Source organism: Panthera leo, chromosome C1 (genome assembly GCF_018350215.1).
Source record: "Panthera leo isolate Ple1 chromosome C1, P.leo_Ple1_pat1.1, whole genome shotgun sequence".
In the NCBI taxonomy this organism is placed as follows: domain Eukaryota; kingdom Metazoa; phylum Chordata; class Mammalia; order Carnivora; family Felidae; genus Panthera; species Panthera leo.
Window position 1 is genome coordinate 113,468,206 of NC_056686.1, and position 17,504 is coordinate 113,485,709.

The 17,504-nt window shown below is 38.3% G+C and overlaps 1 protein-coding gene across 1 annotated transcript in view; it reads right to left on the reverse strand.

Annotated features, from left to right (window-relative positions):
• CNTNAP5 (contactin associated protein family member 5) overlaps window positions 1–17,504 on the reverse strand; it is a 795,339-nt gene that overhangs the window by 408,334 nt on the left and 369,501 nt on the right. The window contains exons 5-6 of the mRNA XM_042954126.1: window positions 16,207–16,410; window positions 1,865–2,049 (exon numbers count right to left, since the gene is read on the reverse strand). Coding sequence (XP_042810060.1) covers window positions 1,865–2,049; window positions 16,207–16,410 — 389 coding nt within the window. The remainder of the gene's footprint in view (window positions 1–1,864; window positions 2,050–16,206; window positions 16,411–17,504) is intronic.

Genomic DNA, 17,504 nt, shown 5'->3' on the forward strand with positions numbered 1-17,504 from the left:
TGGCTTATCATCATCTGCGTCTTCCCAAATTCTTAAGTTTGATCTCTAACATACCCTGCCTCACGTGGCATGTTCATAAAGGTTTAAAATCTGGCTGTTCAGGGTGTGGCTCACACACATGTATGTTATGTGTGTGTGTGTGTGTGTGTGTGCCTACACAAGCATGAGATTATTTTACTGATAGAAACATGTAGACACAATTTGCAAATAACATATGATAACCTTTATTGTAAATGCCATGTAACCAATTGATTCTTATAGACTGCTTTTGTTGATTTTTCACTGAATTCATTTATCGGTGTTCACATGCAGTCTCTGTCACATACGCTTTTATTTAATTTTTAAAATAAATTTTAACAACCCTTTACAAATGTAAATTTTATTCTTAACTCACAGGCTCCAGGAAAACAGGCTTCAAGCCAGACTTGACCTACAGGCTGTAGTTCACAAATCCCTGGTCTGGACAATTTACATAACAATAAACCAAGCCCTAATTTATAGCATTTGCCCAAATCCCTGGCACAAATATACTCACCATGGTGGATTTCAAACTACCAAAGGGATGTCACTGAATATGAAATTGGGAAGAGATGTACTGTAGCAAACCCAATTTACAATATTTTTACCGCACAAATACAACAGATATAAAAAACCTCAAGAGTACATATAGATAGATGCATAGGTAGGTAAGTAGATGGATAGATGGATAAATTGATATAACATAGTAAAATAATTAGGCATTAATGAATGCATTACTTTTAAAAATACTTCAGTGAATTATTAGTTTATTTAACTTAATTTTTAAAGTCCGTGTTTGCCATCCAGTTCACAAAATTCCTGAAAAATCTACCAGTTGGCCCTCATGCGTCAATATCAGCTGGTCCAACATACCATTGCCTGCTATTGTTTCAAACCCGATAAATACTGGACTGTGATATCTCATGCCTGGCCTGGCCTGCTTTTCTAACCTTCGTCATCAGGCTAGTGCTCTTCTTCTTTCAAGACTCAAAAGTGTCTCTTTCCAGATACCTTCCAGGTCTCCCTAGGTTGAGCCAAATACCCTCTTCCCAGTATCCCTGCAATGCCCCTCACTTCTCCCCCCGGTAGGTTTTACTCCCTTATGCCACAGCAGCTTATCTCTGGGTCTGGGTCTGCTACTGGACTGTATGCTTCTCCAACTCAGGAACTCTGTCTCAGCCATCTCTGTATGTTGATGGCTTAAAACAAAGTCCAGTATACAGCTGGGGCACAATACTTGTTGAACTGAACTACTAGCCAAGATGGATAACTGTTGGCTGCCAGTTTGCAGAATTGTGTGCAATCTTCTTTGTGTTGTAAGTCTGGTGCATTTCATGGTGCCTCTTGTATAAGAAAACAAGAAAGAACCAACTGTCCACATGTACTGTCAAAAGTTTGCATAGGAATGAAGGTTAAAAACAAGTGCATATCATGTGGATTTCAGATTCCTTTGGATTTTGTTTATCTTTCTTTTTTTAAATCCAGGTATTACTGACAAATAATATTGTATTAGTATAATTTCTGTATCTCCCTAGCTATTCTCAAAATTGATTTTTGAAAACAGTCCAGCTGAGTGTAACTACGAGACTACACAGTGATCCAGGAAGGCTACAAGCAGAACACATCTATAAAAGTGAACAAGGAGATTTCCTGATTTTAAAATGCACGCAATTTGCTAATGCCCCATTACTGCCAAGGCATGTACCCCACACTCATGGGTCAGATGCCTTCCTTGGACTCTTCCACTGAAGGCTGCCTGAGCAATTCTCTCCATTGCTCTTCTGTTGGCCAATTTTTACTGATATTGAGTAAGGGGCCTGGGGACCTGCGGGGAGAGTCAACTCACCTCATAGTCGATGTCTAGGGCATCAGCCTCACCCTTGGTACGGAAATGCTGCGTGTGCTTGTCCACTGTGAAGTTCACCTGCTTGCCAACCCGCTCGATAAGGACCGAGTGCCAGTGCTGGTCATCCAGCAGACTGCCCAGGGTGGCTGAGGGTGGGCTGCTGCTGAGCCGAGGTTTGCTGTCATCTGTGAAGGAGAGAGGAAGATGGGATGGCATCTATGCACAAGGGCAGTCTTGAGTACGGGAACATTCTGCAAGCAATGTCAGCTCTATATCCTAACGGTCAACCATGATTCTCCCTCCACAGGCCCAGGACCGTGCTGGGCTTGTAAGGGAATAACAAGGTTTGCCCACAGATTCAAAGAACAAAATCTGGGTCAGATGATAAAAACATCCCATTGTAGACATGAAAGGACACGTTTGCAGAATGTGAACAATGAAATAATAAAATAAACCATATCCTAATGGTCATCGATCATATCGAAAACAGAGGATATCACATTTAGAGATAATACACACACGTTGTGTTTGAACGACTCTTGAATGAAGAAAACGAATCTTGAGTTATGCCTTGGAGGAAAAGTGGATTCTGGAGAAGTGAAGGGAAGGCAATGGGCACACTGAGTTAGGTTAAGTCTGCGGTCAAAGGCAACGATGAGGAAATCGTCACATCTGCTGCCATTTTCAAGTGCCTACTATATTATACGAACAGCACATGAGTAGGAAGCTTATACCCTTCATCTTTAATCCTCTTAGGGAAAATTATTACCTGAATTTCACAAATAAGAAACTTGAGGATCAGTGAGGTTAAGCACCCATGACCCAGAGATGTAGCCAGCGTTCAAATCCAGGTCCACTTGAGCCTTTTTACTCTGACGATAGTATGGCTCATAGGCATTGATTCAACCAAAATGGAGCTTGGAGGAGAGCCCTCAGGAGAGAGGGACCATGAGAGATTCCAGTGAAGAAGTATATTTTACCATCAAGTTGGGCTTGTTCGCCCCCCACCATGTCCCTCTTCCAATTTTTATGGAAGTTCCTGCCAGTACCTTTTGTCCAAAAGATTACAACATTTTTCCTTAGAACAGCTCAGATTTAGCTAAATGAGCAGTTAAATGCAATTAATTATGACTTATATATAAACTTTCAAGTTTTTGAGTGTTTTATTATTCGGTCCCCTTAGAAACTGAAAGCTGAATGTCTTCCTCCTCTCTTCTAAGTCATGTTTTACCAGAGTGCTGTAACAGCATGCTCAACAGTGTGGCATTAAGGGGGCAGGAGCTGCCATTTCCCCCGTAGGCTGCTCACTCCCACCTTCATTATGGCCCCAAGGCACTGCTTCCTTCATAACACTTGGTTGCTTCATATGGGGGTGGTGGTGGGTATCAAACTTATTGTAATTGAAAAATGATAGGCGGTGCATTCATAGCTGACATTATTTCATTGATTTGTTCATTATCCCACATTGTTTGAGTTCTTGCCATTGGTGAAATTATGCTAACGATTAAAAGATATTTTTTTCTCTCTCCCTCCTCCCTTCATCTTCTCCATTTCTTCTTTTTTTCTCTCCTTCCTTCCTTCCTTCTCCCCTTCTTTATTCCCTCCCTTTCTTCCTTTCCTTCCATAAAAAGGCACTGATACCAGGGTACTTGGGTGGCTCAGTGGATTAAGCATCTGACTCTTGATTTCGGCTCAGATCATAATCTCATGGTTCATGGAATCAAGCCCAGGATCGGGCTTTGTGCTAATGGCACAGAGCCTGCTTAGGATTCTCTTTCTCCCTCTCTCTCTCTCTTCCCTTCCCTTACATGCCATGTGCTCACTTTCTCTCTTTCTCAAAAATAAATATATAAACATTAAAAAGAAAAAAGGCACTGATATCTACCTGTACTGGCTATAGTGATATATAGTGGCATGTGATATATAAAGGAGATAAAGGAGATACAGAGTTAAAAGGCTCATTTCCCTCCTTGAAAGTCTTAATGTGGAGTCTCTCAATAAGTAAATTGATAAAAAGTATGCTGCTGGTATATAGCATTTAGTGCCAGGAGCCAAGCAAATGCAGGCTAGGCAGCTGTGAAGCTCCAAAGGAGCAGTGACAGGTTTAAGATTTGGCTGGAAGAAGGAACACCCCCACACAGCCAGGAGAAGCACGTGCCAAGGCTAGGAGATAGAGGGGAACGTGGTAGGGGAGTCCACGCAGCAGTGTGCCATGACCACACCAGCCTGGCTTATATCATCTGGGAATAGTGTGCTAGTGTGTGTGACATAACCATGCATTTCATTTACCTTTAAGAAATGGGCATGTGGTGAATTAGTAAATCAGAGATTACTAACTCAGATTAACATCTAAGAAAGCAATTTATTAATTTATTAGGAACTCAAATCACATTGAGGGTGAGAGAGGAGCGTCTTGGAATTTTTGTTGTTGTTGTTTGCTTACTCTTACATAAAAAAAGATTATTTTGGCAGCTGTATGAGAATTTTATCAGAAGGCAAGTAAGACTGGCAGTAATCAGATGGGGGACCCAGGGGCTTAGGAAAAGAGAAGGCATAAAGGATGCATTTCCAAGTGTAATAAGGAGCTAACATGTGGCAACTTCACTTGGATATTTTCCCTTGGATATTGGAGGGGGAAGTAATAAAGGAAGAGTCCCCTAGGGATGACTTTTAGTTTAGTTTTTTTTTTTTTTTTTCTTGAGCAGATGCATGAAAAGTGGTACCAGTCATGAGATAAGAAAGAGAGAGAACATCTCCCTCTCTCTCTATCTTGCTCTTTTTCTCTCTCTCCCCATAACACACACACACACACACACACACACACACACACACCCTTTATTTTTAAAATAAAATTTTTCTAAAGGCTAATGAACTATTGAAGGAAACGTAGTGTGCCTTATAAACAGTTAGTTCCAGGTAATAAGCCACGTGAAATTAATAGTAGAGATTTCACTTTGGTATGGGCCTCAATTTTTTTCTTAAAAATTAAAAATGCATGATGTAGCAATTATTTCTAAACAGTAAGTCACAAACATTAAACATTTGAAAATGTAATGCCACTGCAAGTCACAGAATGAAAAAAAAAAAAAAGGAAAAGGAACCATATCCTTTCTTCCTACTTATTTATTCTATGTGCTGCTTTTGGTGGGTTTTGGAGATATACTGAGTTCTTTAATAAAGCCAAGGATAATGATTAAAGCAAAGTATTTAAATATTTTTTTTCTGTACTATTATTCCAGCTTCACAAGGTGAATTTAATTACAAATGGGTCAAAGTGACTATATATATATTTTAACTTTCTGGATTCAGTAATGAATCTTCCTCCATCCTTGCCTCCATATGCTAATCTTCCATGTATGTCCTATAAAGAATTGCTGTTATTAATGTCTTCTTTCTCCTTCCAAAAAACCTGAGGCATATGCAAGCCAGTGTGTGTGTATACACACACACACAATTTATTTATATATACAGATATATATACTTTATATATATGCACTCTGTATGCATATAAAACTTATATGTACATATATACTTTATATAAATGCAATACATACACACATTAAATATATGCATATATAGCAATATATGCAAGACTATATACGCACATATGCACACATATATATATGCAAAGATATTCTTTATTTCTCCTCATTAATGTTTTACCTTAATGATGAAATACAGTGCACAACTTTTGTGTACCTTTTCATTTTCCCTTAATTTATCCTCGGAGTTTTCTTACATCAGTATATAAAAAGCTGCCTCATTCTTTTTTGCAGCCGCATAGCATTCCATTGAATGATATATGTGATATGCATTTTAACCAGTTTCCTATGAATAAATGTTGAAGCAGTCTCTCTATTATTGATACTTAAAACTTCTCAAATACCTTCTATGTAGACAGCACTTTGGATGTGTGTAGACAGCACTTTGGATTTCTGTAACATGCATTCTTAGGTAAGGATCTGGTGGTCAAAAGTTTTCACATATGCAATTTTGACAGGTACTGTCGAATTGTCCTCTAGGAAAGTTGTGACAATTCAAACTCCAACCAGCAAGTTATGAGAGTGATTCTTCTGCACAGGCTTGTCAAGAAAATATGTTCAAGCTTTTGGAATTCTGCCTAATAGATAAAAACAGTATATTTCTGAGCAGTTTTAATATACATTTCCCTTAAAGTGAATGATTTTGAAAATATTTTCATTTTTAATTCCTTTTTATGAACTATTTCCTCACATTTCTTGCCTATTTCTTGTGTCAAATTCCTTATCAATTTGTATTTAGTCCATTGTCTGTAATGTGAATGGTGCCAATACCTTGTTGCTGTTCTTTGTTTTTTGCTTTCACTTTAAATTTTTTTTCTATTTTTAAATTTTTTTTGTCATTCAGACATTCTTGGTTGAAAAAGCCACCATTTTCTTTTTCATTTATGGCTTGTTTTATGTATTTTTGTTATACTTTAATGCCCTTCCATTTTGAGATCATTAAAGAATTCTCCCATTTTTTCCACTTCATTTCATTTGAATTTTATTCCGATGCATATGACATAAGGTAGAGTTCCTCCTTTATTTTATCTTTTTAAAGCGTATTTTAATTTATTTTAAGAGATAGACAGCAAGCAGGGGAAGGGCAGAGAGAGAGAGAGAGAGAGAGAGAGCAAGAGAGACAAGTAGGCTCCCCTGTGTCAGTGCAGAGCCAGATGCATGGCTCGAACTCACAAACATGAGATCATGACCTGAGCTGAAACCAAAAGTCAGAAGCTTAACTGACTGAGCCACCCAGCACCCCCCACTCCTATTTTGTCTTTTTAAATGGCTAACTATATGTCCCTGATCCGTTGTTTTAAAATCGTTAGGTGATTTTTTTTTTTAAGTAAACCAGGTGTACAACTTCCAAATGTAATACTAAATTGGATGAGTTGATATGTTACCCTGATTGGATCAAGGTTCTCTGGGCATGTATATTGGGATCTTTAAATTCTGAAACTTCAAGGAGTAAATTTCTAAGTTGGCTGCTACCACCATAGTCTACCTACTTCTATCCACTGGAACCACCATCACCACCACTGTCATGCCTCAGAACACCTGGGAAGAGGAAGTAGCTTCTGTAATCCCATCAGTACATACCCTCATCAACATTAAAGTCAGCCTTCCTCTCCCACACCCTAATCTTACTGCACCAAGTTTGCTATTTCAGCCAATAATCCTGCTCATAATTTTAAAACTTCAGAGGAACAACACTGTATATCTTTTTAAATAAAAGGCAGCTACTTCTGTCTTACTGCACCTAATGAAAACATGAACCTTAATTAACACACTTATCTTCTCATGCAAAATAGGTTATGAAATTTTCATGAATATTTATAGCAATTTGTTGACCTGCCCTCAAAGGTGAATTAACATTGTTCCTTCTTTACATTGTTTACTTACCTGGTCAAATTTATTTATTGCCCAAAAATAATGCAAAAGAAAATCCCACCAATTCTTTTGAAAAAAAAATCAATACATACTTAGGAACTAAAAAATGTTCATAACTTTTTACTTAGTAACCTACTTTCTGGAAGTCTCTTCTAAAAAAAAAAAACTAAAATTAAAATATGAATGTTTTAAAAATATCTAATAATTTAAATATTAGAGATAATGTCCAATCGTTTGGAAAGAGACAAAAAAAAAAAAACAACTTTGAGCAAACTTAGGCAGAATCACCAGATGGAATATTACATATGAATCTAAATAATACATACAAAGTATTTATATCATTTCAAAAGTATACTCAGTAGTAACTGCCATTTTTTGATAACATTAAAAAATAACATTTAATAAAAGGGGTATTAAATAGTGTGCACCTTCCTGATTTAAATTATAAAAAGGCAGGGGGGAAGCCTGGTGGCTGTCAGTTAAGCCTCTGACTCTTGATCTCAGCTCATGTCATGATTGCATGGTCATGAGATCAAGCCCCATGTTGGGCTCTGTGCTGACAGTGTAGAACCTGCTTGGGATTTTCTCTCTCTTTCAAAAAGAAATAAACATTAACAACAATTAATGTTTATATCTTTTTGAGAGAAAGAGTGAGACAGAGTGTGAGCAGGGAAGGGCCAGAGAGAGGGAGACACAGAACAGGAAGCAGGCTCCAGGCTCTGAGCTGTCAGCATAGAGCCCCACGCGGGGCTCGAACTCACAGACCATGAGATCATGACCTGAGCTGAAGTCGGATGCCCAACCGACTGACCCACCCAGGTGCCCCAAAATAAATAAATATTTTTAAAAAAACTTAAAATAAATTATAAAAAGGTAGGATAGAAAAGTATATATAAGGACTAAGTAACAAGTATGGAAAGGAAACAGATAAGCACTATGTGAAAATAAACAAAAACATGCATTTACTAAAATATTAAGAGGCTTTGATTTCTTTTTTTTTTCTGCTGTTTTTAGAGTGGGCATAACTATATTTGATAATGAGAAAAATAATAAAATTCATTACAAACAAATTCCTTATCATGCATTCCGGGTTCATTGAAAACTATATAGAAGTGATGTATAAATTACTGATTATTCCCTGCAGTACAAGTTACTTCTTTATTAACAAAAAAGTGGAGGATGTGAATGAATTTCACCCACACCTCCATCAATCATGCTACGCTAACATTCAGAAATCTTGTATTAAAACAAACTGAGTGAAAATTAGTTTGTTTAAACAATTGGGGAAACAGGGAATTTCTGAAATTCATCAAGAAGGACGTTTTGAATTGTACCTACACTAGATGTTACCATAAAGAAAGATGAATGTTAGTCTTAGGAAATGTTCTATCTTACCAAGACATGTCCATTATTAGAAATTAAGAAACACTTAATTCTCAAGAGATTATCAAACTCTTTATCCTGAAATGCATATTTCAAGTTTTTCCTCAGTGGCAAGTGAGGTTCGACCACTAGCTTTCAGTAGTTTCCAATTTCTTAAGGCAAGATAAAAATGCCCATGGGCAACTGTGGAGGTCAAAGACAAAAATATGCAGAAGTTACCTTTTAGGCCAGGAACATGTTAGGGAATAAAACAACCTTTTACTCAAAAACAAAAAACCACTTGTTTTCATGTGGTTTGAGATACATTTAAAATGAAACAATGTAAATATTCTCAAGGCCCTAAAGCAGGTAACAATTTTTACAGGAAGCTTGCAATGTTTCCAAAATATTTATGATTTAATTTCTCATCTTTGTCCCCTGCCAACATACTGTGGATATGCATGCCAATTTCTCCACCCTTAGACTTAACATTTTCTGTCTAAGGGCACACATTATCACTAGGTTTTCACCCAAAGTCGTCTTTGTTTGGATCTTCTTGCTTGGTCTTATGTTAGCAGTTCAAACATAGATGCCACATCACCTTTCACAATTGGTGAACTTCAGATCACCTGAGCAAAAGGGAAAGGGAACTCTTGTTTCGGATTGTATTTCTGCAAAAAGTCACTAGTGGAAAGGGCTTCATTTACTGTTCAGGAAATAGGTGGCCACTCGTATGGAAGTCTCTAATGCCTGCCTCCATCTGACCTTCAGAACTGACCTTTCCACCTTTAATTTTTCAGATTATCAACATGGGTATTCACTTATATTATAAACTTCTCACATAATGTGAGCACTTTATACATGTTGTTTCAATCGTTCCTGACCAAAACCCTGCAAAAAGCTCTGTCAAAGAAGACACACGACTCACCCAAGAACACAGAGTTAGGGTTACAACCCAGCTCTATCTTATTCCAATATTAATATTCTCACTACTACCCTTATTGGAAAAAAAAAAAAAAGATACTCCCATTCACCCTCATTTCTTACCTTCTGCATCCCACCATACACATGTGTAAGTTATGCAGCTTAGCTTAGCAGGAAAGAGTCTGATGGATGGAAAGCAAAAAGTTGTGGAAAAGAAACATGGGGCAACACTAAGGGGGAAGACTAAGATTTAGAAGAAGGCAAATTTCAACTCCATAGGCTATCCAGTATTACAAAGACCCTTGTTTGGCAAGATGCAGGGCTAATGAATATTTTCCTAAGTGCTCAAGTGAGACTTTCTGGAAAAAAAGAAAAAAAAAATTAAAAAATTAAAAAAAAAAACAAAAACAAACAAACAAGAAGCTAACAACAGTAAGCCACATGATACCGGGGTATTTGACTCTCAAATCAGAGAAAATATTTATGTATCACTAAAGAAATGAAACATACTTCTTTAATTGTTAGGAAATTTCTAAAATTCATTCAATAAAACACTTGCCAGATTTAGGGATGGTTGTTCAAGTCCGACCCCTAATGTGTATCCATTTTCTGTGACTGCTGCTATGTTAAAAAACACTATCTTTTTTTTTTTAATTTTTTATTTAATTTATTTTTTTTTTTTTATGTTTATTTATTTTTGAGAGAGAGGGAGAGACAGAGCGTAAGCAGGGGAGGGGCAGAGAGAGGAGACACAGAATCCGAAGTAGGCTCCAGGCTCTTGAGCTGTCAGCACAGAGCCCGATGCGGGGCTCGAACTCACAAATCGCGAGATCATGACCTGAGCTGAAGTCGGACGCTCAGCCGACTGAGCCACCCAGGTGCCCCTTAATTTATTTTTTAAATTGACATCTAAGTTAGTTAGCATGTGGTGCAACAATGATTTCAGGAGTAGATTCCTTAATGCCCCTTACCCATTTAGCCCATCCCCCCTCCCACAACCCCTCCAGTAACCCTCTGTTCTCCATGCTTAAGAGTCTCAGGTTTTTGTCCCCTTCCTTGTTCTTATATTATTTTTGCTTCCCCTCCCTTATGTTCATCTGTTTTGTAACTTAAAATCCTCATAAAAACACTATCTTAATACAGTTATGGTATATGGTTTTGATAATACATAATTATATTTTTAAATTAATATTAAAAAGGTAGAATGTAAATAGAAATAATTAGTTTACCAGGTTAAGAACTCCCTGAATATAGGGACAGGTAAATAGAACTTTTAACCCCCAGTGGCTAGCTTAGAATCTGATTTAATATACTTGTTCAACAAATTGTTACTACATTAGTGACAAAATTTATGAAAAATGGATGCACCTTATCCCCATGATACTTTGAAACACCTGTCTTCCTCTATTTTTCATAATAAAATGCCCAGGTAAGTTGGGGTTCATCCATAATGCTTTTCTGGGCTCCTCTCTCCCACCCTGATCCTTCCATTGTCACAATTTAACATATGAACTTGGACTTCATGATATTTAATATATAATTATTTCATAAAGATTTATAGCATCTTAATTATTAATGTCAGGGCATTGGGGTAGGACTGGAGAGGGTTCTAATCCAAGGTCTAACATAATGCAACTGTGTGATCTTGGGCAACTGACTACATCACTGACCATCAGTTCCTTCATCTGGAAATGGGTTTGGATATTTTTTAGGACTATCATGTGATTTTAAATGAAATATGTATTTAATGTATCTGGTACATGGCATAAGTGCAGGCTCTCAAAAATGGCAACATTTAAAACATCTTCCATGGTATTCAGTACCAACTCAGAAACATGATAAACATTTTATAAATGCATGTGGGTTGGCTTATTCAAATGTCTAGATTTCAAAACAGTATAGTAAATGTCCATTTTACTTTTTGGAGAATATGCAGATCTATCACCTACATCTCCAGATATGACAATAAATTGAATATTCAATCAAGTGCTCTGGCCTCTGAACTCTATGGTTGCTCCCCCAAGGACACTGCTTTACGTGTGTCTATGCTATTCCAGGATTCTCACTTTACTACTGCTGTATTTACTGCACATTGCACATTCTGCCTCAGTTCAAAGGCACTGAACTCTTGTAAGGATGAATGACCAACATGTACTATTGATGTCTTGCTTAGTTCTTACAACAGTTTCCCAGTCATGTAATATCTCAGCTCTTTGATTCTCCCACCTGTATGTGTGGGTTTGTGCCGATGGAATTCTGCAGAGGGCAGACTGCCACAGGTAGTGTGAATGAGATGTGTACAGTGAGAAGAGGAATCTCTATAATCTCCTTACGAGAAGAAATCTCTTTCCCATTAATACTTTTAGGGAAAAAAAATATTGCTTTACCCTAAGAAATTAATTAAATGGGTTGACGTAGGTCAATTTCACCATAGAACTGAGCTGTCCAAGTCAGTCACAGTAGAGGTAACTAGGCAATGTGAATCAACCAGGAAAGAGCATCACTTGGAAAGAACCACAGCCCACAGGAGTCCCAAGCAGGAGCCTTGGCAGCTGTCCATGGTGCTGAACCCCTCCACTCTTCTGAATTGCTGACTTGTAAAGTCTCAGATTAGATAAGGACACACACTGGAGAATTGTCACTAAAGGAAAGGCTGCTGGAGTGCCCATGAGAGCTGGGAAAGGAAAAAAACAAAAAACAAACAAACAAAAAAAAAAACAAAAAACAAGAAAAAGAAACAAAACAACAACTACCTCTTTCATTGGCCTAGCACTATCCTTTAGCCCACTATCTTGGATTCTTGGATTCTTCCTCCCTCATTCCTTCTCTCACCCTCCTGCTTCCCCTCCCTCCCTCTCTGCCTCTTTCTCTTTCTGTCTCTCTTTCTCTCTCTCCCTTTCCCTCCCTGTCTTCCTTCTCTCCTTTCCTCTCTGCCTCTTTATTTCTTCCTTTCTCTCTCCCTCTCCCTCCCTTTTTCTTCCCTCATTCTTCTCCCTGCCTTTCTCTTTCTCCCTCTCTCTCCCTCCTTCCTTCTCTCTCTGCCTCTCTTTCTCTCCCCCCCCTCCCCCCTCACATCCATCTCTTCCTTCTTTCTTTCTATTCTTGATTCATTTCTTTAATTTAAAATATTAAGAGGTACACATGATCATGCATAACACGAATTCTTTCTATTCCAGAGGCTGTGTGGCAACATAGAAAGAACATGAATTTTGTATAATATGTAAAATGTTTATATAAATATTTAAGAAAAAACATTTGAAAAATATACTAAAGCATTAATAGCAGAGATGACTGAATTGTAGGATTTCAAGTGACTGTTTTTTCTTAAATATAATGATTTCTATTTTTTCTTCAGATTTTCTAAAACTGACATATATTTTATAATCTGAACATAACAGTGAAAAAATGGATTGGATGTAATACATTTTAACAGTGGCAATACCTTATAGTTAACTGTGTAAACTGAAGTGATTTATTCTTTTTGATCTTAATATTCCTTATGGGTAATTGGGCTAATTTGGTTTGTTCACCTAACAGGGCTGCTTTGAAGATTGGCTAGGATCCTAGCACATTGTGGGGATTTTATAAATAGCAGGGCGCCATCATAGGAGAGAGAGTGGCACATGAGGGAGCCAGGTGCACAGGCTTGGGGTGAGCAAGCCCAACGGTAACAACGTGCATTGTGCCAGCCCCTGCTATTTTAGATGGAACCCCCGTTTTCCAATGTATTCATTTTTAGGCAGGTGTTTTCCTAAGTTCTGGAGCTATAGCAATGAACAAATGTTGTCCTGCCCTTTTGCAATCTACATGACAGATTGTCTGTTATGAGCAAATCAAAGCAGTTATCATCCCCTGTGCCCTTAACTTAGTGCTTCCAGAGATCTGCTGCCTATTTGTGAGGTAGGAAGGGCTAAGGAACTGATACGTGGCAGTGTCTCTCTAGAGAAGAAACATGCAAATTGGCACTGATTTATAAGAAAGTTAGATGGCTGCTTCAAACAGGGAAGTACAGGGAACATCAAATCCACAGCATTTCATTTTCTAAGATGAAGAAATTCTCAAACTATGCAGACTAGATGAAGAACATATTCTCACTACTGAATCATTCACTCAATGAGGTTTTACTTTGTCACCATCCTGATTAGAAAAACAGGGCACGTGGAATCTGGGGAAAAGAGACTTGCCTTGTTTTTCATTGCAAGGAATAGGTCCTATTTATTTCATATACCATTTCTTTTCAGGAAGGTTGGCATGGAGAAGAGTACAGGGCATTTGGATATTGTTTGATGAAGAAATGAGCAATATTAAGAGCTTATCTTTGGGATCCTTCATTAGGTTCACTTACTGACATGGAATATTAATTTATAATATTTTTGGTTTTCGTGTCCATGCTCTACAAGACAGTTATTCCTTAGCCCCGGATTCTACATAAGTAAACAGAGGCTTGTGGGTTATGTGACTTTCCCCGTAACAAATAGCTGGCACGTGTCTGCAATGAAAACAGTTCTGTTGAGTGACCACACCTACTCCTTTCCATCATCCAATACTGTGAGTGAAACTGGTTTGCAACACTGGATTATGCATGCTGGAGCAGAGCATTGGAGAGGGACGGCATACATAATTGGGAATGGCAGCAACTGGCAGACTGAGTGTCATCAGAAGGTGCCTGCTCTGGCGTTGACAAATAATTGTAACTTCACTCACGACACACAGTGCTCTCTGAGGCATGGCCAGTTGAGGGGCTCCACTCCATTCATCCACAGTCCCTTCCTCAAAATCGAAGGCCAGTTAATAAACTGATACATCTTTTGCTGAATATGTGTATGTCCGCCCTTCAGATAATTCATTGTTGAGTTGCTTTTGCATGTATGTTAATACAATTAACCAGGTTACTAGCAAATCCTCTTACTGCTTTCTTCTGGGTAAAATTCTGCTTCTAAGGATGCTTTTGGTGGATATGTAATCTAATGCACTAGATGTCAATTTTATAAATTGAACTTGGGATTCCAGATGTTTTCCCTGTTACCCCTGCAAATATTCACCATGGTGGGTAAGAAGATACTCAGAAATGACTCAAAATAGAGGCTTACATAGTTTGGCTTTTGGGATGAGTCCACACTAATTTTTATTCTTATGTCTCTCCTCCTAATTGTGAAAGTATGCTTGAGATTTATTTCCAGCTTTCCATGCAACTTGAACTTACAAACTCAATTCTGCTATGACTGTTCTTCTTTACTCTGATAGCGAATACTTAGTGATAATTATCGTCCACAAGTACAATAACCACCCCTTTCCCAAATGCTAACAAATATGAATGAGAGGCAGGGAATCATTCTCATAAGGAATGGCACTTTGCTGTTCCTTCAGCATGGGCTCGTGGTTTTTTTTGTTTGTTTGTTTTGTGTGTGTGTGTGTGTGTGTGTGTGTGTGTGTGTGTGTGTTTCTTTTGGTTTCTTTCTCTACAGACGAGCTTTTAGGTTTGCTTTTGCACCTCTGGGAATTCTGCCCCCTGCCGTCAGCACTTGTTTCACTCTTCCTTCAGAAGTACCTTTGAGCACACAAAGGAGGCTGTTCCCTTCTCTTTTGTTCCCTGGAATAGGAAGTTGATTACAATGATGGCCTGCCTGTGGTGAGGCCATGCTGGGTGCCAGCCCACAGCAGGAGGCCAGTGTCCTCAATGCACAGAAGGCAGGAGGACATTCTGTACCAAATTAACTGGTATTTGGCAAGTTTAGGGCTCATCCTGGCACAACCAGGGCACTTGAAGGAAACTGTGTTTGCCTAGAAACTTAGACTTTCCCACTATACATATGACCCTCTATCTCCCTTCAACCAGAAAAAGGACAGAAAAACAGAAAGATAAAGAAAGAACAAATGAAAAAGACAGAGAGAGAGAGAGAGAGAGAGAGAGAAAGAAGAAAGAAACCAAATAAATTAAAATGCGTCTTCTCTATTTTTCTCTTGGGATTCAACTTTCATAAATGTACCAATTTATGATTGGTCATAAATATACCAATCAGAATAGATTATGAGCAAGCTTCATTAAAATATATGTTCATGGGGGCGCCTGGGTGGCTCAGTCGGTTAAGCGTCTGACTTCAGCTCAGGTCACGATCTTGCAGTCCATGAGTTCAAGCCCTGCGTCGGGGTCTGGGCTGATGGCTCAGAGCCTGGAGCCTGCTTCCGATTCTGTCTCCCTCTCTCTCTGCCCCTCCCCCATTCATGCTGTCTCTCTATGTCTCAAAAATAAATAAACTTTAAAAAAAAAAAGCTGCTGAGGATTCAACTCAGTTTAAAAAAAATATATGTTCATGTGTGTTAAATATGCTCAAATTAAATTCTATTACTAAAAAAGATACATCGATGATAGATAGATAGATAGATACATAGATACATGATAGCAATGAACTTGTAGAGCTCCCTACTTGCCAATACTATCTTGTTTCAAAGAATGCTATGTACAGCTTAACTATTTCACAAAATGGTAATTTTTTCTTCTCTGACATGTAAAAGGGGAAAACACCACTGACACTGAGCTCCAGCAATTTTCACCTGATACACCTGGGCAATAAGGAACTGTGACCCACTACGAAATGGAGTTCCTGCTATCTCTACATAGAAAGGAGCAAAGCCTGACCCTACCCAAGTTGAGGTGTAGGGCGAGCCTCCCCTTCTGGAGCTCCAGAGTGATGTGGTCTCCACGTTGACCTTCTCCATGGAACAGGACCCCATCTCCTTGCATGCTCTTGAATTTCAGAGAGATCACATCTTTGAGAGTGCTCATCAGCTTCTGATTGAACCTGTAGAGAAGGGAGCTTCGGCCATCAAAGTCAGCGACATCTGACTCTGGGCAGAGAGAGAGAAAGAGAGAGAGAGAGATCAGTTAATATCCTCATAATTGCTCTTCCTGCTTCCCATCTTAGTTGTTGTCCAAGTTATAGGAATGTTCTTGACATTGGGAAGGTCCCATCTCAACAGGAAGCATATAGACTAGACTCAACTTAATCAGACTCAAGGGGGATTATTCATTTATAAGCAAGCATCACACACTGAATCAAAGTGAACTGATTAGTAGCCTGGAAGTAAAACCCCTCATTAGTGATATGTCATATTTTGCTTGAGGGGACAGGGTGAGAATACCATAAGTACCTACATCAGGCTCTACAGTGTCAGGTGCCTGGTAGTAATAATCTCTCATGATCGATCTTCATTATCAATTTGCTTCCGATATCTGGAGCCACTTGACCTCATCTCAGGTTCAAGGTTAGAGACAGAAAAATACAGTCTATCATTCCACAATTAACTGAATAGTACTGTCTTCTTAGAACCTGTGTTGAAAAATATTGTGAGGTCTCCTCTGAGTTCAGTGGAAAAGAATATGAGGTAAAGGAAAACTTGCTGTTTGTATAGGGAAGGCAAATATATGGCACCCTTACCATCCCTGACTTATCCTGTGTCAGTGATAGCTCTCATTTTAGTTTTTATATATAAAAAGTGTCCAATTACTATTGTTAAAGCAAAGAAGAGAAAGTCAAGAGAAAGATCGTGATTTAAATCAACTCACTTTGTAGATATGTATAAACATATCTGAAAATTATACGTCAAAATGTTAATAGGGATTCTCACCTCCCCAAAGAAATTATAGAAATGACAAGTAAGTATATGAAAAGATGCTCCACATCATGTGTCATTAAGAAAAGGCAAATTAAAACAAGAATGAGATACTGAACACTGACAACAAGAAATGATGGTGAGGATGTGAAGTGACAGGAACTCTCATTCATTTGTGGTAGGAATGCAAAATGGTACAGCTGCTTTGGAAGACAATTTGGTGGCTTCTTATAAAACTAAACATACTCTCATCACACTACCCAGCAGCCTCACTGCTTGGTATTTACACAAAGGAGTTGAAAACTTATGTTCATGCAAAAATCTGCACA